A 25,003-nucleotide genomic window follows, 5' to 3' on the forward strand; every position below is an offset into this window, starting at 1 on the left:
TAGTCATTTTTACAAAGATTAGTCTGGATACCTACGTTTTTCTAAGTAAGAACCACTTAGTTCCTTGAAGGGAAGTACTGGAACTACATTTTGGTTAAAACGCGCCTTTAGGTGCTCTTTTGTGAACTAGTATGTCCGTTTCTGTTAACTTTACTCTGAAGAGTTTTTTATTCTGTTTCCATTTCAAGTTGTCACCAAATGATCAGGAGTGATCCTCTGAGGAGCTCGTGCCAAAGGGAGCGTGCCTCTTTGTCTCGCTGTCAGTGTGTGAGCGTGCGCGGTGTGGTTGTCGCCTCCCTCTCCTCGCGCACTCTGTGCGTAATAAGCTCCACCACTGGCTCCTGAGAACATGTTGTTGACGCCTCAGTCAGTCAGAGGTACCTGTCCTGCCTCCGTTCCTGAAGAGCTCAGCATGTTTGCAGAAAGACCAAGCCTGCTGCTGCTGCTGCTGCTGCCGCGAGCTCCACTGCGCATCTGTGCCTTTAAACACTTGTGAGCGCGTCTCTCTCCGAGCCCGCAGTCAACGTCCCTCAACTGCGAACGCAGCAGAGCTACGTTTACCCATTCAGGACCTGGCTCACCTTCACAGCTAGACCCATGGAATTATAACTATGGAATATCTCTGGATACTGCTCTCGGTCTTTCTACAGTTCACCTTCCGTCCAGGTAAGACTTCGGCGCTTTTACGCACCGAACTTGTTGCTCTCCGCGACAACCAGAGGCACGTTTACGTGTTCATGAGTGCAGGTATTCATCTCCCTACAGCTCTGTACGGTAAAGTTAATCCACGGTCTGGTGAAGTGGTCGCTCGTTTCTCTCTGCGTGGGTTTTATTGTGAGTTTGTGCACTTTGTTCTGGGAGGTGGTGCAGTTAGAGATAAGAGAACTCTGAAACCTGATGAGGAAAGCGGATCCCTCTGCTCATGATCTGGATGCAACTTTAATAATTCATGCTTAATTCGGGTCTCCATCAACAACACAGCTCTAACACGGTGGAGGGGAAGTGGGATGCTGAACAGAGGAGACTTTATCACGGCTCCCTGGAAGCGAGATAAATCGCGTAACCGTCCGTATGGAAATGTCCCCTACTCATTCCTTGGAAGCATGCAAACGAGCTGTATGTTGAGCGTAATTCCCCACTAGGAGGATAAATGCTGTCACACCTGATTGGAAGCCCGTTTCCTTCAGTTAAAGGCAAGAATATGTATGCAAACTAAGCACTGATGGAGAGAAAATACAAAAATAAGAAATAAAAAAAAGTCAGTTTATGAGACAAGTCTAATAAAAAGTGAAACTATGATCTATTAGTCATCCACATGGCACAAAAAGTCAAAAACACGCATGAAAAGTGGAAATAATGAGGAGTCAGTCATAGGCAGGGGAGTAAAAAGTCTAAAACAACACAAAACGTCATAATTATGAGATATAAAGCGTAATAATGAGATATTAAGCTATAAAAAAAACTACTTTTAAGCTACAATCTGAGATATAAGGCGACAAAGTGAAATGGTAAACCAACATTATGCAATAAAAAGCCAAACTTGTGTTAAAGATAGTCTGTTTTTTAAGATAGTAAGCAAAAATTATGACCTTTAAAATATTGCAACAGTCATATTTTTGGACTAGAAAGCAGGGGTTATGCCATAGTTGGTCAACATTTTGTGGTAAACCTTCAAAATCATTAGCCCAAAGTCATAACGGTAGAAGAGGTCACGATAATGACATAAAATTCTAAATTATAAGACACACTCATGGGATAGGCAGTAAAAAAATCTGAGCTGAATAGGCATAACTTAGATCAATCATCAGCAATATGAAAGAAAGTCATAAATATGAGATAAAAAGTTACAACAGTGAAAACAAGTATGATTTCATAATAAAAGTGAAAAAAGTGTGAGATAAAATGATGAAACCATGAGAGTCAAAAAAACAGTCCAAATATGACAGAATAAGAGCAGCCAATCAGATCATAGGTGATCTATTTACCCCATAATTATGAGGTTTTATGTAATAACGTGGACTCTCCTCATGTTTAACAGTCAGACTTTTTTAGATAAATGCGCACTAATGGGCTTCCATACATTAGTGACTCTAAGTGCTCATAATTTCCTGACCGTTGAGGCGTTGCAGCATCTTCGGCCGTCACGGTTGTAAACACCTCTAGTGGAAAATTTCTCACTTTCTGCCTTTTATGAGGCCTCAAGTTGGGTTTTTATCTCTTTAGGAATCAGAGTTTGGTGATTTTACAGAGATGCAACTGTTCTGGCAGAGCGAACGAACTCGTAACACACGCTGAGCGGGGGTGTGTGTGTGTCTGCAGAGCTGCAGCTCAGCGCAGCAGGTGGATTCAGTTTTCTCTACCTTGTAGGGCTGGGCGATGTGGACCAAAATGTATATCTTGATGTATTTTAGCTATATCTTGATATTCAATATACATATCGATATATTTGCCTGTGAAGAACGAATAAAAACAGACTCAGTTTTGAGTCAAATCCACATGAACTGAATAACTGTCTTTAACTGAACCAGTTGCATCCTTGTTTCGTGAGGTCTCGGAGGAGGAGGGTATTTTAACGAAAAACAGATTATATCCATATAAACGATATTGTCTTACTTCATATCTCGTTCAAAACTATATCGATATATCTTATAAACTCGATATATCGCCCAGCCCTGGTACTTTGTTACATCTGAAGAACAAGTCCATGTTGATCATGTTGATATAATCAGTACGGTGGCCCTGAGGGTCAACTGCAAAAACAGTTAGCTGAATACAAACATCTCACTATAGAAATCAGTCAACTTTACCTAAAAACATTTAACAGATAAAACTTTCAACACGTGGCAAAGTTTTGCTGCACTTCACCTGATTAATACTCTGCACAAAATGTCTTCACATTTAAAAATACATATGTGTCACTTACGGTTATTGCATTTCTCTAAATGTTTTTAAATTGAACATTTTTTATTGTTTTATACAGTTTTTATGCATTTCAGAAAACGTTTCTATTTCTTATGAAATAATTTCTAATATTTTGGTGCTACCTGTTAAGCCCTAGCCTCTTTTATCAGGCTACTTCTCAAAATTAGAGAACAGAAAGATGATTTGCACACTGCAGGGCTCCAAAAATATAATTATTTATTGCACCAACGTGACGTTTCGAGCAGAGTAGCTCTTCATCAGACCTTCTCTTAGAGGTGCATTTAAGTACTGTGGGTGCTATTGATGAATCAGAGATGATCCATCATCCTATCATGAGAGGTAAATAGGGGTATTGTACATCTGATCCTGTCATTCTGTGAAGCTATTACTCTGAATAATCTTAAGAAACCAGGTAATTGATAAAGCATAGTAATAAAAAGCAAAACAGACCAGTTTATAGACAGTATGACATGACTTTCACAACTCGCAGATCAGAGTACAAATTCATAAATCTGTAGGATGACTGAGTAATAGTGGCCGAGGTGAACCACAGCATGCACATTATAAAAAGGGGTGGATATCCATCTCTTCACTGAGGCCTTTGGGTGGTAACGGCTTGAGAGAATATATCCAGAATACTTCACGTTGAAGGAGGATGTTGTTAAAATCTCCTCCTCTCCGTGGGAGTGTGACATGTTCAATACCAATGTAACTTAAACTTCTCTAAATTACCAGCCCATCTTTAACTAAACTCTGTAAGTTCTATTTGAATGATCAAGGAGTGTAAATATGTGTGTGTATGTTACTGGATCAGACAGAATCAAGTTGGCAGATTTCATTTTCGCCGAATTTTAGCGTATATCCCATAGAAATAATGCAGTTGAAGTCCAGACATCTCCAGTAGGCCAAAGCACCACATTTTGGCATTACCTCTTTTAACTTTCATTCCACTAGAGCAGTGGTTCTCAATCTTGGGGTCAGGACCCCATTTGGGGTCACGAGACACTAAGAGGGGGTCTCCAGATGCCTTAAAAAAAAACAAGAATACTTTTTAAATGACACTGTTACCACTTGACATGAATTTTATCAAATTTTAATCCTTTTTCATCACTTTTTAACACCATTTTGGCACATTTTTGCCATTTAAAACCCATTTGTGTCGATTTTATACCTTCCACCACTTTTTTCTGCCTGTTTTTGTTACTTGTAAACCAATTATTGCCACTTTTTGACTGTTTTTGCCTCATTATTGCCACTAATAGCCATTTTTTACACCCCTATTTGCCCATTTTTACCACAGTTATCCCATTTTTGCCCATTTGTATCAATTTTTCATCCCAGCCCACTTAATTTCCCTCAATTTTTTGCACTTAAAAGTGATTTCAGCCACTTCGTAATCCACTTTTACCACTTTTGTGCCAATTCTTGCCAATTTAATCCATGTTTAGTTATTTTTTGGCCACTTTTATCTAATCTTTGCCACTTTTAACCCATTTATGTTCTTTAAAAATCCAGTTGTATCTTTTCCACCATTTTTTCCATTATTCATTAATTTAATCAATTTTTCACACATTTTTAGTTTGTGTTTAACAAAAGTTATTTTCATTTTAAGAAGGCTGTTACATAAATGAATAGAAAGAGATATTTGTTCCTTCGATCAGAGTGGTTATTATTTAGGTCAAATATAAAATATGGTTTTCGCAGCTTAACTTCACAATGGACCAGGGTTTTGCTGACCTCCATGGGCCCCCAGTTTGGCTGGGCCCCAAAAAGCTCTCCCCTTTATCCCCCCTTATAGACGGCCTTGTCTCCACATGGCTCTTGATTGTGCATGGCTGTTCAGCCGCCTTCAGGTACAGTGGGGGTCCCCGGTCTCTGGCACCTTTATTTTAGGAGTCCCATGCTGAAAAGGTTGAGAACCCCTGTACTAGAGGGTTATTAGGACAAAATAAGAGAGATTTTAGTAAAAAAATATCCAGGCAAAGTCCCCTCATGTGCCTTTTGGGCACAATTTGATCCAATTTGGCACTAATTCTGCCATTTGAAAAATCTCAGGTATCACTCATTTTTATTTACTCATATGCTATTATAGGTGGTCACTGCTTCATGGAATTCTTTTTTCCCGCTCAAATCACCCAGACCTCCATACAGTTCCCTTTCAAAGGAAGTCTGACAAAGGAACTAAAGTTTGACACCAAGAGGAGCAGATTTATCTTCAATGGCACAAAAAACACAACACAAAATAAAGTTCAGAAACTAAAAGAAACTGTTGAAACAAATGGAAACTGCACAAACATGACTAGAATTTTCAGTAAAGGCTGGGCTTTCAATTGAGACCATGTTTGTGTCTGTAGTACCAGGCACCATCCCATAGGGGGCGGAAGTGTCTGGCCAGGTAACGCTACGGCCGCTATATGTGGTCACTGATTTGAGTCCTTCTTGAGTTGAATGTGGTGTAGGTAAAATTGGTTTATTTGAGCTTGAAGCTGGGCTTCTTGCGTTTAATTTGATGTGCAACATGACTATTTTTGTACAAAACTAGAGTGCACACAGCAAGTTTGTTTGGATCAAGGCAAGCAGGATGGGATTGGTCCTGCTAGCGCTTAAAGGGTTAAAAGTATTTTCACACTTGGCAAGGTTTTATTTTGAACTTTTCTTAGGATATTTTTGAAAATCACAAAAAGTTCTTGTATTTAAGATTTTTTTTTTTTTTTTTTTTTTTTACAGGCACAAAAAATTTAAGTGCGACAAAACATTCTTGCATTCATCTTAATGTTTTTACATTTAATCTATCTGACTTATTGTGTTTGACGAGAAGATCTTGCACCTCACAAAATCTTTAAAATCAATGTTTTCATGGTCACAGAAAAATATGTAAGTCTCAAAATGTTTGTATGCTTGGAAAGTTTTTTTGCATATCAACAAATGTTTTTGCTTTTCATTGATATTTTTTGCATTTCACAAAATGTTTCTTTATCTCATTATTTTAGTTTGATTTTAATCATATATTTTTGCATTTTTTTTATTCATTCCACAATATATTTCACTGTTTCCAGAATTATGTTTGCATCTTATTAAATTTTATATTTCATTAAATATTTTTGCAGTTGGCCCTCAGGGCCGCCGTACATCACTGACTCTGAATGGCTTTCACACCTCATCCACATGTGATAGAGTTAAACAGTCAATAAAATTCTCCTTTAATGCTCCAGACCTCATTAACTTTTCTTCTCGGTGATAATCACATGGATAAATGAACATATTTTGAAGTAAACACCATTGTGGCACACGTGGATAAGCTGTAAAACATGTTTTTAGCTCCCCCCTGTCAGCCTGATCTTTACATTTAATTCCACAGTTGTTAGCCAAATATTTACGCATCAGCACAGAGGCTGAGCAAACACGGGGGCCATCAGCATCATTAACAGTCTCTAAATAGACCCATCTTTGTGTAATGATACACTCATGTTTGCTGTTCTGTGATTCTACCAGTTTCAGCATTTTAGATGCATCCAGCCCACCACCACACCCTGTAAATACAGCAGAGCTCAGACAGAGGGATTAGGGAAAAGTCTTTGTTTTTATATTGAAGAATGAGGGAATGACTGATGGAGGCTCTTTGTCAGAGGCAGCTGCTTTGTCACCAATGGTTTTTGGAGAAACACAAAGGTTAAATGCCTCCTCGGGTCAAAAACATGTTCATTTCCTTCTCCATCTGCTTTCTGTCACTGCTGCAGATTAGACTTGGACTGTTCTGCCCCTAACCAAGCTCACCCTCTCAATAAAATGTTGTTTTTAGACAGATTTTATTTTCTTTTTATTCCTTCCTCAGATGTGAGAGATTGAGGTTGAATCCCTGCTGTTAAAGGATGATGAGAGATCGAATTTATTGGGCTGTTATTTCTGTGACAGTCTTCAGAGTTGGCACAGTAGAGTTACTGTAAGACCTGGTAAAGGATAACCCTGTAGTGAAATTATCAGAATTATTGATTACACCATGCTCCAAATTTTATTGCAAATTGGATTTTAGTGTCATAAACATTCAGTTTTTTGTTTTCCAGTTAAACTCATGGATGGTGTTGTGTCTCAGGGCTCTTTGGATCACTGAAATCAATCTCAGACACCTGTGATCCCATAGTGAGCCCAATTAAAGGAAAACTACTTAAGAAGGACGTTTCACATTATTAAGCAGGCCACAGGTTTCCACTTGTTTGGTCCGCACCAGAGTTCATGTGAGCTTTCACACCACTACAAACGAATCGGACCACCCGGGAAAACGGACCAGAGTTTGTTTAAAGTGGACCAAACAGCTCTGGTGTGAATGCGCCCTAAGAGAGCAGCTGCTAAAATGTCATTACAAAGCAGCAAACAGGTATTTGAAGCTGATGGTGCCTCTTTTGTGGAGTCCCACAAACATCAAGGTGTAGGATCCTCCAGAGGCTTGCAGTTGTGCGTAACCTACTATTCAGCGCCCCCTAACCAATGCTCACAAGCAGAGACGGTTGCAGTGGGTGCAGAAATACATGAAGACTCATTTTCAAACAGTCTTGTTTACTGATGAGTGCCGTGCAACCCTGGATGGTCCGGATGGAGGAGTAGTGGATGGTTGGTGGATGGCCACCATGTCCCAATAAGGCTGTGACGTCAGCAAGGAGGGGGCGGAGTCATGTTTTGGGCTGGAATTATGTGGAAAGAGCTGTTAGGTCTCTTTAGGGTCCCTGAGGGTGTGAAAATGACCTCGGCAACATATAGAGTTTCAGTTGGACCACTTTCTTCTATGGTTCCAAAAGAAGAACAGTGCCTTCTGTCGCAACATTATCTTCATGCACGACAATGCACCATCTCATGCTGCAAAGAATCCCTCTGTGTCATTGGCTGCTATGGGCATAAAAGGAGAGAAACTCATGGTGTGGCCCCCATCCTCCCCTGACCTCAACCCTACTGAGAACCTTTGGAGCATCCTCAAGCTAAAGATCTATGAGGGTGGGAGGCAGTTCACATCAAAACAGCAGCTCTGGGAGGATATTCTGACATCCTGCAAAGAAATTCAAGCAGAAACTCTCCAAAAACTCACAAGTTCAATGGATGCAAGAATAGTGAAGGTGATTTAAAAGAAAGGCTCCTATGTTAACATGGAACTTGGCCTGTTAAGATGTTTTTGATTGAAATAGCTTTGATTTCAGTAAATATGACCTCCTAATGCTGCAAACTCAACAAATGACCATTTTCAGTTCTTTATGGCCTTTAAAATGTTTTGAAACTTGAAAAAAATCGTTTTCACTGGGAGGTTTGTTCAATAAAATCTGAATTATGCGCTAATGGTTTATGACTTGAAAATTATGCTGACTGTCATTTGCATCAACTATTTAGGAAAATCAGGGACATTCTTCATTTGCATAATAATTTGGAACGTGGTGTATTTGCTCTTCACTTATGGGGATAAAACTTATACACAAGTTTCAAGCAGAAGTTTGGATTTTCAAGACATTCAGAGATAAATCAGAGAAGAGAACACATCACAGTAAAATGACAGTATGGTTGGTATAGTTTCCAGGAAACTAATGAGGACCTAACAGTAAGTCATCCAGAGAAAACACAAGTTACTTCTATGTTAAACAGGGAACAACAGAGAAAGAACCTGCCAGTTATTCAGGATAGGGGTCGGTTTTTTTGGGACTCCTTCCAACTTTTGCTTTATGGAAACACAAAAAATGCGTGCCGTTCTGCACCGAACTGAGCCGGACCGCTTGGTGGAAATGACCTATTTGTGGCACTTACAGATGTTTAGCTCTGGTATCAAGCACCATGCAGCAGCTGGTGGGGAGTTGAACTGTTGATGCTCTGCTGTTGGTGGGTTAAGTTAATCCTGGAATGATTGAGAAACTACCTGCCAGTTGACAAGGCGAGGAATGTGTGACTAACTGCTGGTTAGTGGTTGGTTGGTTAACCGGGCCCAAATGGTTCAGACGGGAGCTTTGCAAGATGGATTCACCAGTGAAAAACACGGAATCGGGTGTATCCATCTGCTATGCAAGGTTAGGTGACAATGCAATGTGCCACAGTAATTTACAGCCCTGCTCTTTTCCCACCATGGCTGACAGAGTCTTTTCCTGGGAGCACAGCCGAGCTATGCATCTCAGCTACCCCGTAGCAGCTCTGTTTGAATGCACAGAGGAAATGTAGTTCCTTCTTCCATTGTGGAGTAGAGTAAATGGGTGGCCTCTGTTGTCAGAGAGATGCCACTGCTCTTATTATTTCACCTGGTAAAGCAAGGAGGTGAGCCCTGAGTGGACGCTGGTATCAAGCCCCTGGCCCAGTGGTGGGTTCTGGGGGGGTTCGACCATTAATACACTGCTGCTGGTGTGTAGAAGGGGTGACAACTGAGGTGCACCATATGAAGTAATGGACCACTGTGGTGCTGGTATACTTCAGGTTTAACTGCTGGTCAATCTAGATCGAAATAAGCACAGTAACTTTGTAATAACCTACTGTTAGTTAACCTAGCATTGGTATTAGGAGATGAGTGAGTGAGTAAACAAGAAGATGACTCAATGACTGAATGCTTGTTAACCTAGACTTAAATGGGCTTACTTATTGAGAAATAAAGAGGTAAGTCATTGCAAATTGACCCAGGAATGACACTGTAAATTATAGATAGTAGGACTGAGCAATTAGCTGCAAATTAGATTAAATTGCAATATGACGAGTTGCCATATTTCTTCAATTTGAAATGTGTGGCAATACCATAACAATACTTTTATTTTTGTAGCAGCAGAGATTTTATGCACATTATGAAAAGATTCAAGTGCCATTTTTAATATTTGCAAAAATTGCCTTTTCTTGTTTTATGTGTTTTTCTCAAAGGAAACATAAAATGATAATCCCCTTCAACAAAGTAAATGATAACAAATTTGCAATATGAGAAAAAGTAAATGCAACTAGATATGTTTTTATAATCATACTGCCCTAGTTCATTCTATCTAATACTGATGAAGCATAGCGTCAGCCGTGATCAGCTGACAGCTAGCTGATACCAATTCTTGCCTCCAGCTCCCATGGCCAATCACATTTCATTCTCTCAGCACAGCGGTCCATTTAAATTTGACGTGTTTCTCACTTCCCTGCTTGCAGTAATGCAGATGCACCATGTTGGTGCTGGTAAAGATTCACCTCCCCCACCCCAGCCACCTCCTTTATAGCTGAAAGCACGGGTGTCAAACTCCCGGCCCGGGGGCCTAATCCGGCCCATGTTACAGTTACACCTGGCCCACGAGATCATATCATATTTTTATTAAAACTGGTCCAGCGGTGTAAGGTCTGCAGATTTCCTGCAGTATAAAAATGTAAACTTAACCCTGATGAATCAAAATATCCTTGTTAAGTCATTAAAGTTTTAAAGTGTAAAGAGCACAAAAAATAAGGAAAAGTCAGAAATGTGCCAAACGAAATTAATTTGTGTTTTCATGTCACATTTTCAATTTTGCATCTTACAGTTATGACTTAAGCTTATGATTGTGACTTTTAATTAAAAAAATTGACCTTTAAGATTCACAGTGTTAAAATTTAGGTCATAATTTGACCTTTTAGACTTGATGATGTTGACTTTTTATATTTATTTATTTTTGACCTCTAAAACTCATGATTTCAACTTTCCCTCTCAAACAGTTGCCTTTTAAAACAGTTTGACTTTTTATTTTGTGTTTTGGAATTCTGATCAAATTAGTTTGACTTTTTATCTCACATTTTGATCTTTTAAACTTGTCATTTTGACTTCTTCTTTTATCTCAAAATGATTTATCATCAGTGCAGAGTTTTTTCCCCCTGTAATTAATTGCTGGTGAAAACGAGGATGACAGTTTCTGGTTAAATGTTGACCCTGGGGCCTAGGCCCTCAGGTTTGACCTCAATTCAGAATCCGGCCCCTGCTGGGATTGAGTTTGACACCCCTGGCTTCAAGCTTAAATCAAAGCATGTTGCTTAACTAACCCAGGGAGCATCTTCTGAGCAGCGTATTCTCCACCTAGTAAACATGCATAGTCCTTTTGTGATTAAACTAAATTAGACTGTTTCTACAAACATTTGTGAAAGAATGGCTCGCTCTCTGGAGCTCAGGATGCCACCTGTGCAACAAGTCCAGTGGTGAAATTTCCTCTCTCCTAAATATTCCACAGTCAACTGTCAGTGCTATTATAACAAAGTGGAAGCCATTGGGAACAACAGAAACTCAGCCACCAAGTGGTAGGCCACGTAAAATGATGGAGCAGGTCAGTGGATGCTGAGGCGCATAGTGCGCAGAGGTCGCCGACTTTCTGCAGAGTCAGTCACTACAGACCTCCAAACTTCATGTGGCCTTCAGATTAGCTCAAGAACAGTGCGTAGAGAGCTTCATGGAATGGGTTTCCATGGCAGAGCAGCTGCATCCAAGCCATACATCACCAAGTGCAATGCAAAGCGGACTCTAGAGCAGAGGAGACACGTTCTCTGGAGTGACGAATCACACTTCTCCATCTGGCAATCTGATGGACAAGTCTGGGTTTGGCGGTTGCCAGGAGAACTGTACTTGTCTGACTGCATTGTGCCAGGTGTAAAGTTTGGTGGAGGGGGGATTATGGTGTGGGCTTGTTTTTCAGGAGCTGGGCTTGGCCCCTTAGTTCCAGTCAAAGGAACTCTGAATGCTTCAGCATACCAAGAGATTTTGGACAATTCCATGCTCCCAACTTTGTGGGAACAGTTTGGGGATGGCCCCTTCCTGTTCCAGAATGACTGTGCACCAGTGCACAAAGCAAGGTCCATAAAGACATGGATGAGAGAGTTTGGTGTGGATGAACTTGGCTGGCCTGCACAGAGTCCTGACCTCAACCCAACAGAACACCTTTGGGATGAATTAGAGCGGAGACTGAGAGCCAGGCCTTCTCATCCAACATCAGTGTGTGAACTCACAAATGTGCTTCTGGAAGAATGAAGAAGTCATATTAAACCCTATGGATTAAGAATGGGATGTCACTTGAGTACATATGTGAGTCAAGGCATGTGAGCGAATACTTTTGGCAATATAGTGTAGGCTATAATACAGAATGATTTATTGCTGATTTTACATAAGATGAGGAACCTCATTATAAAAGTATATTAAATTGTTATCACAATATTTGGGGGAAAACTTGCAGTTAGAACTTTTCTGTAAATCGTTCTGCTCTATTTGCTGTTTAATCATGGAATGAATGAGTAACAACCAGCATGATGGAAGTATCAGCTGCCTCATCAAATGTGATGAGGAGTTTCTAACTATCTGCACACTAAAGGTCAACATTGGTCCTTATTTATTCCCTGAGAACTTAATGCGCTTTTACGTATAAATAACTACTGTAACATGTTTAAATTAATCATTATTTATCCATTTAAGGGGGGGAATTTCTCACCATCTACATGTTGACTACCTGTAAACCAACAGTCAATTTTTCATTCATGACCTCATGAACCAATTTTGTCCTCATTATGAATTGTTTCCAAAAGATTGTCTACGGCAGGGCTGTTCAGTTAGTTTGGAATGGGGGCCACTTCCTGAAGAAGCATCTATAAGAAGGGCCTGAGAGACATTGCATGATGCTATGAACAAGTATTCACCCCCGTCCTAACTTTTGGGGAAAAAGTCATTGCTCCCCAGTCTTAATAACTGGTTGTTCCACCTTTGGTGGCAGCAATCGCCAGTAAGCATTTGTGATAAATGTCAATAAGTCTTTCACATCACTGTGGAGGAATTTTGGCCCACTCTTCTTTGCAGAATTGTTTTAAACCAGTCACATTGGAGGGTTTCCCAGCATGCATTGGCTACTGGCTGTGTGCTCTTGCAATGTAAAATAGTGACAAAAATACAGAGGCTTTCTGGGTTGATACTTCAAAAAACTTGGTAGTGTGTTTATTTGAGGCAACATTTTTTTGTGGCCCATTTTTTACCAAAAGAGAAACTGAACCCCTCTGTTACACTATATCCTCCTGAGACCCAAGCTTTTGTTTGAAATGCGTTTTTAGTTTCACCCACTTACTTGAGATAAGAGGGACCTGATAAGTATAACACAAAACAAAAATATTATTTCTTTGCTTGGAAGTCAGTCTCACAAAGAATAGGTTTAAAGATTACTAGAGATTTCTAAAACGTAAAAATGGTCCCAATTTCCCCCAACTTCCAAAGACATTGCCAAGAATTCTGTGAAAATTCTTAAACATTTTTTAAAATTCCACAAATAAAAGAATATTCTAAAATATTTCCCAAATTTCCTCCCAAAAACATCAGGAAAATTGAAATGCAGATTTCACCCAAAAAATCCACCAAATTTCCCCAAAATTTCAAAGCAATTTTAATGCAAAATTCTCATATAATTTGCCAAGAATTTATGAATAAATTCCCAGAAATCTCCATTAAAATTTAGAAATGTCAAAGATATTCCCTCCCCCAAAAATTCTAATCTAATTTCCAAACACCTACAAATAAATCCCTCAATTTCCTATGAAAATACCTTAAACCTCAAAATCAGATTCCTCCAGTACCTGTTATAAAATGCTGAAAAATACACAAACATATCTCCAACAGTTCCATGAGAATTCCCGACATTTTTAAAGCAATATCCCCCTCCAAAAATTCTATCCCAATTACTGAAACTGCTCTGAAAATTCTGGACAGTTATCTAAAAAATTACTATAGCAGGATTTATTTCTTTGTTGTAAGAAAGCAAAAATGTAATGTCCTTGTGTGTGCATGCAGGGTCCCAAGAGGATATAGCCTAGCTTCCTGGCCTGTACAACCAGTAAATCCTGCGTTAAAGGAGCAATGCTCAGAACTAGAACAGAGATTAAGGTTAAGGAAATATCTGAGATAAAAAAAAATTAAATAAAATAGGAATGGTCACTTTTTAAATTGATACAGATTTTTACTAGAGCAGCTTCAAATATTTACTGCAAACGTGATGGGATTCATTCATCTGTTTCTGTCATTATTAAGTAAAAACAAATGTAGAATTGTCACAGGTTGTGCCTCATAAAGTTTAAAGATTTTCCATCCTTGTTGCATAAAGGGGAGTGTGGTGGTTCTGAGCATTTCTGACTATCTTTATGGTCATTTATAGACAACATTAAGACTCTGGTATTGTATCAAAATAATTAAATTCTGACGTTTCCTGCTTGTGCTGGGTGAACGGTCCAACTCTTTCCTCCTGTTGTAACTTGGGATCTTGGTGTCCTGCAGCTGTTAACACATCTGGATTGTGTGAAAATGACTTTAACATTTGTATCCTTTTCATACAACTTTGAGGTTTTCCAATAACTATGTGTTTCCGACATTCAAAAGCTTTTAAATGCATTTTTTAAGCATTGAAGTGACAACATGCATAATTATTTCCTCTAATGTGTAGCTTTGATAGCTGCAATAAAAGTGGCCTGTGATGGTTTCAGTTTGTTAGTTAAACAGAATATTTCTCTTTCTGTCCACTAACAGGCGACTCAAAGCCCACCATCACCCCCGCTGACCCCCACATCGTTGTCATGCTCAACAAACCCTTCGAGCTGCGCTGTCAGGGCGAGAAGGCCATGCAGTGGCAGCGGGAGGACCGGCTCAAGGTGCGAGGGGAGAAAAAGATCGATGGGATGTCCACCCTGCACATCCCCAGGGCTCAGGTGGTTCATATGGGGCGCTACATCTGCCTGGAGGAGAGCTCTGGGACATCTACGTCCATCTACGTCTACGTCAAAGGTAGATGGGTGCCATGGTTGAGGGTTTTTAGGTGTTTTGATGCATTTAGATCAGGGATGTGTGGTTTTAGTCACCAAGAGGGCCGTATTAACTTTAGCACTGATGATAGGGGGCAACATTGCTTTATTTTGATGTTTACTCCCAGTTAGATGACTTATAATTGAACCACGAGAGCAGAAATATACCTTCAGTCAGAATTGATCACACCCACATTTATATCTTTAAGCTTTTATACAAAGGATAACACTCCATGCAGTGAGTTAATATGCTAAATTTTCCATCCATCCATCCATTTTCTTTACTGCTCATCCCGTTAGTGTCATAGGGTCTGGAGCCTGTCCTAGCTTGCATTGGGCGAGAGGCGAGGTACACCCTGGACTAATCGCCAGTCAATCGCCAGTCAATCGTAGGGGGAAATAGGCTTCGTTCACACTGCAGTTAAAAGTGACCTGAATCTGTTTTTTTTGCCCACATGTGGCTCGTATCTGATTTTGTTCTGACAGTGTGAACAGCGCAAGTCACGCTGAATCTGGCCTCTTCGAATCAGATTCAGGCCGCTTTCGTACGTGGATCTGAATCAGATACATATCTGATCTTTTGGAAGTTGACTGCAGTGTGAACATGCAAACAAAATAAAATCAGATCTGAGAAAAAAATCAGAACTGAGCTTTAAGGCCTGCAGTGTGAACGTAGCCATAGAGACAGACAACCAGAAACACAGAAACACAACCTAACGAGCATGTCTTTGGAAGTGGGAGAAAGCCGGAGAGAGTCCACACATGCATGGGAAGAGCGTGCAAACAGAAAGGCCCTGACTGGGAAGCGAACCAGGAACCTTCTTGCTGTGAGGCAACAGACCTAACCCCTGCACCGCCATGCAGTGCCATGCTAAATTTTAAAATGTCTAACTTAATGTAAAATGGCTGTAGAAGATCAAATATTTACATGGTTTTAAAGGCAGATAAATCCTGTCTATGTGGTTGCACTGGCATGTCTTGCCATGTTAACTGTTGCCGTGGACACACTGGATGTTCTTCCAAAGTCATCAGAAAGTGGAGACTGCAGCTGAGAGCTGCCGCTCTGTTGCTGTATGTCATTCATGCTTTTGTACTGCTTACTTGTGATGGACCGGGATTATTGGAATTACTGGAAAAGCTTTAACATTTGAGAAAAGGCAGAGGCTTTCAAAAATCCTCGGAGTATGATTGGGTGAACGTTCAGTCAGTCACATCTCTACGGGCCAATCAGAGCAACAAAGCACGTGACGTAGCTGCTAGCAAGCTGCGCATTCGCAGCTGCTGAGGAATAACGTGAACCATGGCGACTATAGACATGTAAGTACTCGACTTTTGTTGTTTCTGAAAAGAAAACAACTCACTGCTGATCTTTGTTCTTCTTTTGACGAAGAAATGTCCCCAAGTTCTGATAAAACTGGCGCTTTAGCAACAGCCACGCTAAGCTCTTCCTCCATAACCTCTCCAGCTCTTGCTGCTGCTTGTTTACGTCACGACTGAAAGTACTGCCCCTCGTCCCTGATTGGTCCTGTCGCTTTCTAACCGGGCCCAAATGGTTCAGATGGGGGCTTTGCAAGATGGATCCGCTAGTGAAAAACAAGGAAACGGGTGTATCCATCTGCTTTGCAAGGTTAATTATTTTCTGCTATCAGCTATGACTTCCCACCCAAGTTCCCCATGTAGCACGATAACTCCACCCCTTTTTTGTTGTTGTTGCAACAGTGTGGTCCCACTAGACATTGATAAGATCTATCTAGGTGCTTTGCCTAAATGTTGCCAGCCTGTCCCTTTCTGAGTGAAAACATCCCATCGAAACGAAGGGTGGTAGATGGGAAAGATGAGATCTGTAGTGATAGATCACTTTTCAAAACACAGACTGGTGTCATAAAAAGTTGTCTCGACCATCAAACTGGACAAATGTCCCCACATGTGACCAGAGATATCATTAGCTACATCCTGAACCTTTTTAACCACATTAGCTGGGTTGGATCTTGACTTTTAAAACAATTTTAATAATTTATGACTGTGTAAAGAGTTAACAGGCAGGCAGAGTACAGCTCCTGCTGTCACAGAGACATCACTGGCTTAAAGTCAGGAGGGACACAACACCAGCCCAACATCTGACCATTCCACTGCTCTCTGGTTTCAGCCAATGCCATAGTGACTCAGTTTAAGGATGAAAAAACAGAATCAATTGTTCTTTAAATTGTTTGCAGCACGCGATAATATTCAATTGCATTGTTTTTTTCTAATTCACCGCCTTCTAATCTCATGGCCTGTTTTCACCCAAATGGGTATGATGTGATGAGCAGCTTAGCTCCGCCCATCAGAGGTGAGGACTCTATTGAAAAAAAAAACTGCACTCCTAAGTTGTTTTTTTTTTTTTTTTTTTTTTTAACTTTATTGCCTTTATTTGTGCAGGCAATAAACATCACAAAGGAAAATAAAAATATCTGGGGTTTGGGATTCATTCATCATGTATCAATAACACTGTCTGGATAAAGAACACATTTGCTATTCGCAGAGGTAAACAGCGTCTGAAATTGTATACAAATAGATAAATAAAACACACACACATATAATAGAATCACTTCAATCAAATTTGACTGATAAGGGTACAAGAGTAGGCTCCATTTAATTAGTATTAATTGTCTTCCTTGCAATCATCAAGAAAACATGCAATGTACACTCCCCTCCAAAAGTACTGGTACGGTGAGGCCAGTTCCTTTGTTATGCAGCAAGATAATGACCCAGAACACACTGCCAGAACAACAAAGGAGTTCATCAGGGGCAAGAGGTGGTTTTAGACTGGCCAAGTCAGTGTTCAGACCTAAACCCTATAGGTCAGGGGTGTCAAACTCAATCACAGCAGGGGCCGGATTCTGGATTCAGGACTAACCTGAGGGCCTAACAGGGTCACCTTTTTAACCAGAAACTTTCAACTTTGTTTCACTCGTAATAAATATGAAAAAATAAACTTAGCACTGATGATAAACGATTTTGACATTTAAAAAGTAAAAAAAAAAAAAAAATTAAAGGGTTAAAATCTGAGAAAAGTAAACTTATTAGTGTAAAAAGTCAAAACATGAAATTGAAATTGAAATTTTTTTTTCTATGGCAAATATATTAGAAAGAAAGTCAAAATCATGGCTTTAAAAGGTCAAAATATGAAATAAAATTTTTTAATCATGAAATTAAAAGTCTAAATATGATTCAAACGGTCAAACTATGGGGTTATGAAGTCAGAGTTAACAGTTGAAAATGTGAGCTAAAATACAAAATAATTGGTTAAAAAGGTCAAAATATCACTTAAAAATTAAAATTATGAATCTTAAAGCTTAACATATGATATGAGAAGTCAAAATTATGAGTTGAAATGCTCAAAGTAGGAAATTAAAAGTCAGAATCCTAAGTTGGAGTCCTAATTGTGAGATGCTATATTGAAAATGTGAAATTAAAACACAAATTAATTTTCCCCTACATTCCTGACTTCTTATCTAAATATTTTTACTCCTTACTTTTTCAGATTTTGTGACTTAACAAGGAAATCTTAAATCATCAAGGATGAGTTCACATTTTTATACCTGAGCAAATCTGCAGACCTCAGACTGATGGGCCAGTTAGAACAGAAATATGAGATCATCTTGTCGGCCGGATTAAACTGTTTCATGGGCCGGATTTGGCCCCCGGGCCTTGAGTTTGACACCTGTGCTGTAGAGCATGCATTTGTCCTGCTGAAGAGGAGTTTGAAGGGAGGCACCCCCTAAAACAAACAACTGAAAGAGGCTGCAGTGAAAGCCTGGAAAAGCCACACAAGAAGAAGAATGCTAAAGTTGTCAGTGAGTCAGACTTGATGCAGGTATCACAAGCAAATGATTTGCAACTTAATATTAAATCTTATCATTCTAATCTGTTTCGAGTCTCTCTGTTCTAATACTTTGCTCACCTAAAAATGTGGTGTTCCATGACAAATAAAGCTATCTCCTAAGTGGGTTAGCAGATCCAGATGTAAATACCTGGAAATAAAAGCTGAAATGTTGATCTCTTGTCTCATATTCAGCTTTTAGTGTCAAACCCAAATGTTTTTAGTCTACAGTGAAAATAAAGGAATTGGGCCCACCGTTCCAATACTTTTGGAGGGGAGTGTAGAAAAGCGATCTATGGTAAACCGGAGATTGGGTGACACACCCTGTTTACAACTTTTTTGCTTCGTTTTCCGTTTTCATTTCCAAAAAGTTCCACCTTCAGACAGCAACGTTTCAAAATGATCTCCATTCACACGAGACTGCGGGAAACACCAAAAACGATGTAGTGTACACGCCAGGCCAGTAGATGCCGGTGTGATTTTGCAATGTCGGGCTGCCCTTTGACGGCGTATGGGCCGAGCCAGAATCGTCTCCGCTGATCCAAGTGATGGTGAAGTACAGTTAAATTCAAAAGAGTGAGGAGCACGAACAGTACACTACTGTCGGCCATCTTTGTTTTGTTCTGGGCTTCCCATCTGCGCATGCATTATAAGCCTACTCGCGCATGTTTGTTTACTGCAGCTGCAGTGCGCATGTCAGTTTTCAGAAGGCGCCGGTTTCCCTGTTTACACGGAGACTGGGGCGTTTTGAAAAACTTCTACTCGGGAGCCAGTTTCCGAAAAGTTCAGTTTTCAGGCACCAAAACGCTGTTGCCGTGTAAATGGACAGCCAAAACACTACAAAACTTTTGCGTTTTCACCCGAAAACATTGTGGTGTAAACGGGGCCTAAAACCAAAGTGTATTTATAAAACAGTGAGGCTGTTTAAGGCGACATCTTCCTGGTTTACACAGAGGTCTGCCTCCAAAGCATCCTCTGACTCCTTGCAGTGCAAAGCAGGATGGTTGTGCCACTTTTAACAGCTTTTCTCCCTCGTTACTAAAATTCATCCTTGAAACCAAAAACAACAGTTTTCTGCTTAATAAATACATCTTATGGAGAGCAAATGTTACTGAAAAGGCGTCTCTATTATGAAAAAGTCAGCAGCAGAGTCAGGCGGAGCTAGGCATGCTGAACTACTTGAGTTGAGAATGTCTAGTCCTCATAGTAACTATGGGTGAGTGGGTAGAGTAGCAGGGAATCACTTCTATGATTCACATCATCAAATAAAGTTGATTAATTAATATTTTTGTCCAAATGCTTTCAATTAAATTGGCTAATTTCTTACAAGGACCAGTGAAGGTTCTTTTAAAAGCATTTCTGTTTGTCTTTCTCTGATACTTTGTGCTCTGGATTGTCCTGTCAGTGCATTCTCTTTATGTTTACTGTTTATTGATATTTGAGATTGACTCCAGGCCACAATGATTGAGGAAGGGGGCCGTATTTGGCCCTCAGGCTGCCAGTTTCCCACCTCTGATTTAGATTGTGTGATGTTGTTGAAATAAAGAAGAGGAAGAAGCGAAATGTGAGCGATGGAGAAACAGACTGCAGGTTACAGCCGCAGAAATGTGCTGCTTCTCTGTGCACTGAGATCAGAGTGTGTGGGTGTGTTTGTAGAAAGAAGGTGTTTGTAGCTCTGACCCGGACAGGTACAGTAGATACTGAATCTGTTTATCGAGTGCATGACTTGACTTCTACTGTATTTCCTTCTCTCTGTGACTCTACATCCCCTTGGCGCGCTGCCATCCCTGCAGGCTGATATCATGTGCTGATCACTCACTCCTCTCTTCAACATCCACCTCTGAGGCTGTGAACACTAACTACTTTGGAGACTCAGATGTAGTATTATCAAAAAATATTGACTCTTGTACAGGTAAACAGTGAAAGCTTTGTCTCTGCAGGGTGGATCTCTGTGTTTGGATAGCCAAAGCTTGATAATAGATCTCTTTTCCTGCTTGTTTATTCTGCAAATTTGGATTCAAAATAGAGGAATTATTAAATTTCATGTTTTAATCCTGTTGAATTTGTTCTGGCAACACTCAGTTTACCACAGCATCAGTAAGGAAGGCTGCTCAACTGTGGCAAAACTTAATTTCATAATTATTTTTATTGATACAGAGAGCTGCCTTCAGGGGCAACCACTACTGTGTAACAAGGTCAGCAAGTTATTTTGCATTGCTCCAAGTCTGACTCTGCCAAAAAAGAGTGGTTCCAAATGACAGACCTTTTTATCTTTGTTGTTTCCCTTTTACTGCCTTTCTATGACAATTTAAAGCTATCTCCGTTATCACATTAACCAGAGTACATGCCCTTTCTCCCTCTGCTCCTCATTTACATCAACAGCATTTTCAAGTGAGGCAAAATTGTTTCCTAATGTGCTCAAGCATGATTGCTTCCCTCCCCATACCATCAGTTTCACAATAGTAGCATGGCTCCATTGCTGTTTTTTGGTGCAGACAGGGAAGTTCATCCTGCTCATCATCCGCACAGCTCAGAGGATTAAATACTGCAAAGATAAAACCATGCAATAAAGGCCGCCTAGCCTACTTCCTAGTTTGAGCACAGTTCCATTTACGTCCCTTGAACTGTGCTCGAGTACACCTGAATCATGCTACCTCTTCAAGCCCAAGTCTGGGCTGATCAAACTGATCAAATGCGCCACACTTCTTGGCAAAGTGTGCTTGCATCCAGGTCTGGGTCCCTATGCTGAAACCATCCTAAACTTTATGATATTGCAAGTTTTAAAACAATTTAATTGTCACAATGGTCATCTCATCTCAAGTGCAACACATGTAAAAGTATCCTTAGTTGTTTTATAGTCACAGTAATCACTGATGGTTGTACAGATTCCCACAGCACACCTAAACTTGCTTCAAGCCATACCAGTGAGCCTCACCACACCATGTGAGAACCACTTTCATGAGTGATAAGAAGCCAGTAGAACATACAGATTAAGGTGAAAGGTGTAACTTTGTCTCATAACATTTTTGTGCCTGTCCTTTGGAGCAGTGGGAGATCCAGTTAGGGTGGCGAGATACTGAAGTATGAAAATCTGTCTTGTAGTATGATGCAGCAGGTATTGGATGTGTTGGTACCAGATTTGATATCCATCCCTAAAAATATCCCATGCTATGGATGTGGGAAATCAAGCATATTAGCATGACAGGCTAGCACTGCAGCACTGACACAGTTTAATCATCACGATTTTGTTTATCTAGATCAGGGGTGTCAAACTCAGTCACAGCGGGGGCTGGATTCTGGATTCAGGACTAACCTGAGGGCCTAACAGGGTCACCTTTTTAACCAGAAACTTTCAACCTTGTTTCACCTGGTGATAAAATATGAAGAAAATAAAACTAAGTACTGGTGATGAACGATTTTGACATTTAAAAAGTTAAAAAGATGAGTTTAAAGGCTCACAATCTAAGAAAACTACATCTATTAGTGCAAAAAGGTCAAAACATGAAATTGCAATTGAAAAATAATGTTTTTTTTAATGGCAAATATATTAGAAAGAAGCTGAAATCATGAGTTTAAAAGGTCAAAATATGAAATAAAATTTGTAATCATGAAATTAAAAGTCAAAATATATTGCAAAGTTTTAAATTGTGAGTCTAAAAGGTCAAACTATGGGATTATGAAGTCAAAGTTTGGAGAATATGTGAGATAAAATACAAAATAATTGGTTAAAAAGGTCAAAATATCACTTAAAAATTAAAATTATGAATCTTAAAGCTCAAAATATTATATGAGAAGCCAAAATTATGAGTTGAAATGCTCAAAGCCTGAAATTAAAAGCTAAAATTCTAAGTTTGAGTCCTAATTGTGAGATGCTAGATTGAAAATGTGAAATTAAAACACAAATTATTTTTTTCCCCACATTCCTGACTTCTTATTCAAATATTTTTACTCCTTACTTTTTTCAGATTTTGTGACTTAACAAGGAAATCTTAAATCATCAAGGATAAGTTCACATTTTTATACTTGAAGAAATCTGCAGACCTCAGACTGATGGGCCAGTTAGAACAGAAATATGAGATCATCTTGTCGGCCGGATTAAACTGTTCCATGGGCCGCATTTGGCCCCCGGGCCTTGAGTTTTACACCTCTGCTGTAGATCATGACAAGCAAAAATCAGAAAGTAGTTAAATACAACAAATCCCAGATAACACTGGACAGAAAAAGAGGCAGAAAGCAGCTGTTGTGTGTTTAATTTGCAGCCATACACATAAAGGGTTACAGACATGCTGCATTCCTCGTGTTTGACCAGTCAAAGACTGCATGTGAGAGTGGGAAATGTTCAATTTGCATGGCTCAAACATAGTCAGACTGATAGTGAACAGTAAACAGAGAGGCTGTTATCAGTGATCCAAATGTTTTGTGTGAAATTTCAATTTGTGCAGAGAATGTCTGAGCAGAAATGCCAAAAAAGAAAGATCCTTCTGGAAATGTTGCCGAAAAGTTGTTTTTTTATTTGTTGGCTGAGCTAAAGTGTTGAAGATTTCAGACAGAGTGGATGAAAACTAAATGTAAACAGACTTCTTCTTCATGACGTACATGAAGCGTGAAGCTCTTCTGAGGAGATCTCACAAGCTCAAAGGCTGTTTAAGCAGACGTTGTTTACATCCAAGATAACTAGCTAGCATTGATCTCCAGCTCTGTCTTTGTTAGCACGCTGGTGTGTTTTTGGCGCATTACCGTCATTTGTGGTTCTGTGTGTGAGAACATGGTGTGGTCATCTTGGGGAATCTGCATGAATTTGAATGAGACAAACACAACAAGGATGTTTTGCAGATAAACAGCTTCAGTTTGTCTTGACATGAAAAAATGCCACAAGTTGCCTTTGAAGATTAGAAAGATAAACTCTGCAGAAGTGTTTTAAAGCAAACTTTGGGTTGAATTAGCTCGTTTTGACCTCCTCCTTCTGTAATGGTGTAACAGCACCAACTGGAGAATTAGAAGCACCAACTGTTCATCGCCATGCAGCAAACTTCTGCAGGAATATTGGAATAAAGGAAGTGGGTGTAATGGCACATTAATCCTCCTTTGCTCGTTTCTGTTGAATTTCCAAGTGAACACCTGGCTGGGTTTGGTGCTTTTATTGTTTATTGTTTAAGGTGATTTGAATTTGGAATAGCTGACTCTGCCATCAAAGAATGAATATTGATAATAAAAAGTGATTAACTGATTATATGACTGGTGCAGATATATACCACTCCTCGGTTTTATTAATGATGTCTTTCTGTGCAGAGTTTGCATGTTCTCCCCGTGCATGCATGGTTCTCTCTGGGTACTCCCGCTTCCTCCCACCACTAAAGACATGCTTGTTAGGTTAATTGGTGACTCTAAATTGGCCGTATGTGAGCATGCCTGGTCTCTATATGTCAGCCCTGTGATTGACTGGCGACCAATGACAGCTGGAATAGGCTCCAGCCCCCCTGTGATCCCCAGTGGGATGAGCGGTATAGAAAATGGATGAATATAAGATCCCGACAGTGTGCAAGCGGTACAGCGTGAGGTGTTACCCCCATAACCCAAAAACTGTTTCCTCTCTGTCACTCATGTTGAGATGGGCGAGGACAAGAACAAGTACAGAGGAGATGACTAGGTACCAGGAGTGTCTTACAGGAATATTTCTTGATTTTCTGTCACATTTCTTACTCAACTGAACTTGTTAGCTTGTTTTACAAAGTAGAGACAGTTGGGCATTAAAAACATACGCTATGTTGCCAAAAGTATTCACTCACCTGCCTTGATTCGCACATGAACTTAAGTGACAACCCATTCTTAATCCATAGGGTTTAATATGACGTGGGTCCACCCTTTACAGCTGTAACAGCTTCAACTCTGGGAAGGCTTTCTACAAGGTTTAGGAGTGTGTTTATGGGAATTTTTGACCATTCTTCCAGAAGTGCATTTGTGAGGTCACACACTGATGTTGGATGAGAAGGCCTGGCTCTCAGTCTCCACTCTAATTCATCCCAAAGGTGTTCTATCAGGTTGAGGTCAGGACTCTGTGCAGGCCAGTCAAGTTGATCCACACCAAACTCTCTCATCCATGTCTTTATGGACCTTGCTTTGTGCACTGGTGCACAGTCATGTTGGAACAGGAAGGGGCCATCCCCAAACTGTTCCCACAAAGTTGGGAGCATGGAATTGTCCAAAATCTCTTGGTATGCTGAAGCATTCAGAGTTCCTTTCACTGGAACTAAGGGGCCAAGCCCAGCTTCTGAAAAACAACCCCACACCATAATTCCCCCTCCACCAAACTTTACACTTGGCACAATGCAGTCAGACAAGTACAGTTCTCCTTGCAAGCACCAAACCCAGACTCATCCATCAGATTTCCAGATGGAGAAGTGTGATTCGTCACTCCAGAGAACGCGTCTCCACTGCTCTAGAGTCCAGTGGCGGCGTGCTTTA

At 40.1% G+C, this 25,003-nt stretch overlaps 1 protein-coding gene across 1 annotated transcript in view; it reads left to right on the top strand.

The window, feature by feature from the left end:
- The first annotated feature begins 382 nt into the window (after positions 1 to 382).
- The window catches only part of kita (KIT proto-oncogene, receptor tyrosine kinase a), an 88,246-nt gene continuing 63,625 nt past the window's right edge, over positions 383 to 25,003 (top strand). Inside the window, exons 1-2 of the mRNA XM_041790598.1 lie at positions 383 to 666; positions 14,408 to 14,662. Of these exons, the coding sequence (XP_041646532.1) occupies positions 612 to 666; positions 14,408 to 14,662 (310 nt within the window). The 5' untranslated portion in view covers positions 383 to 611. The remainder of the gene's footprint in view (positions 667 to 14,407; positions 14,663 to 25,003) is intronic.

Source organism: Cheilinus undulatus, linkage group 7 (genome assembly GCF_018320785.1).
Source record: "Cheilinus undulatus linkage group 7, ASM1832078v1, whole genome shotgun sequence".
Classification (NCBI taxonomy): domain Eukaryota; kingdom Metazoa; phylum Chordata; class Actinopteri; order Labriformes; family Labridae; genus Cheilinus; species Cheilinus undulatus.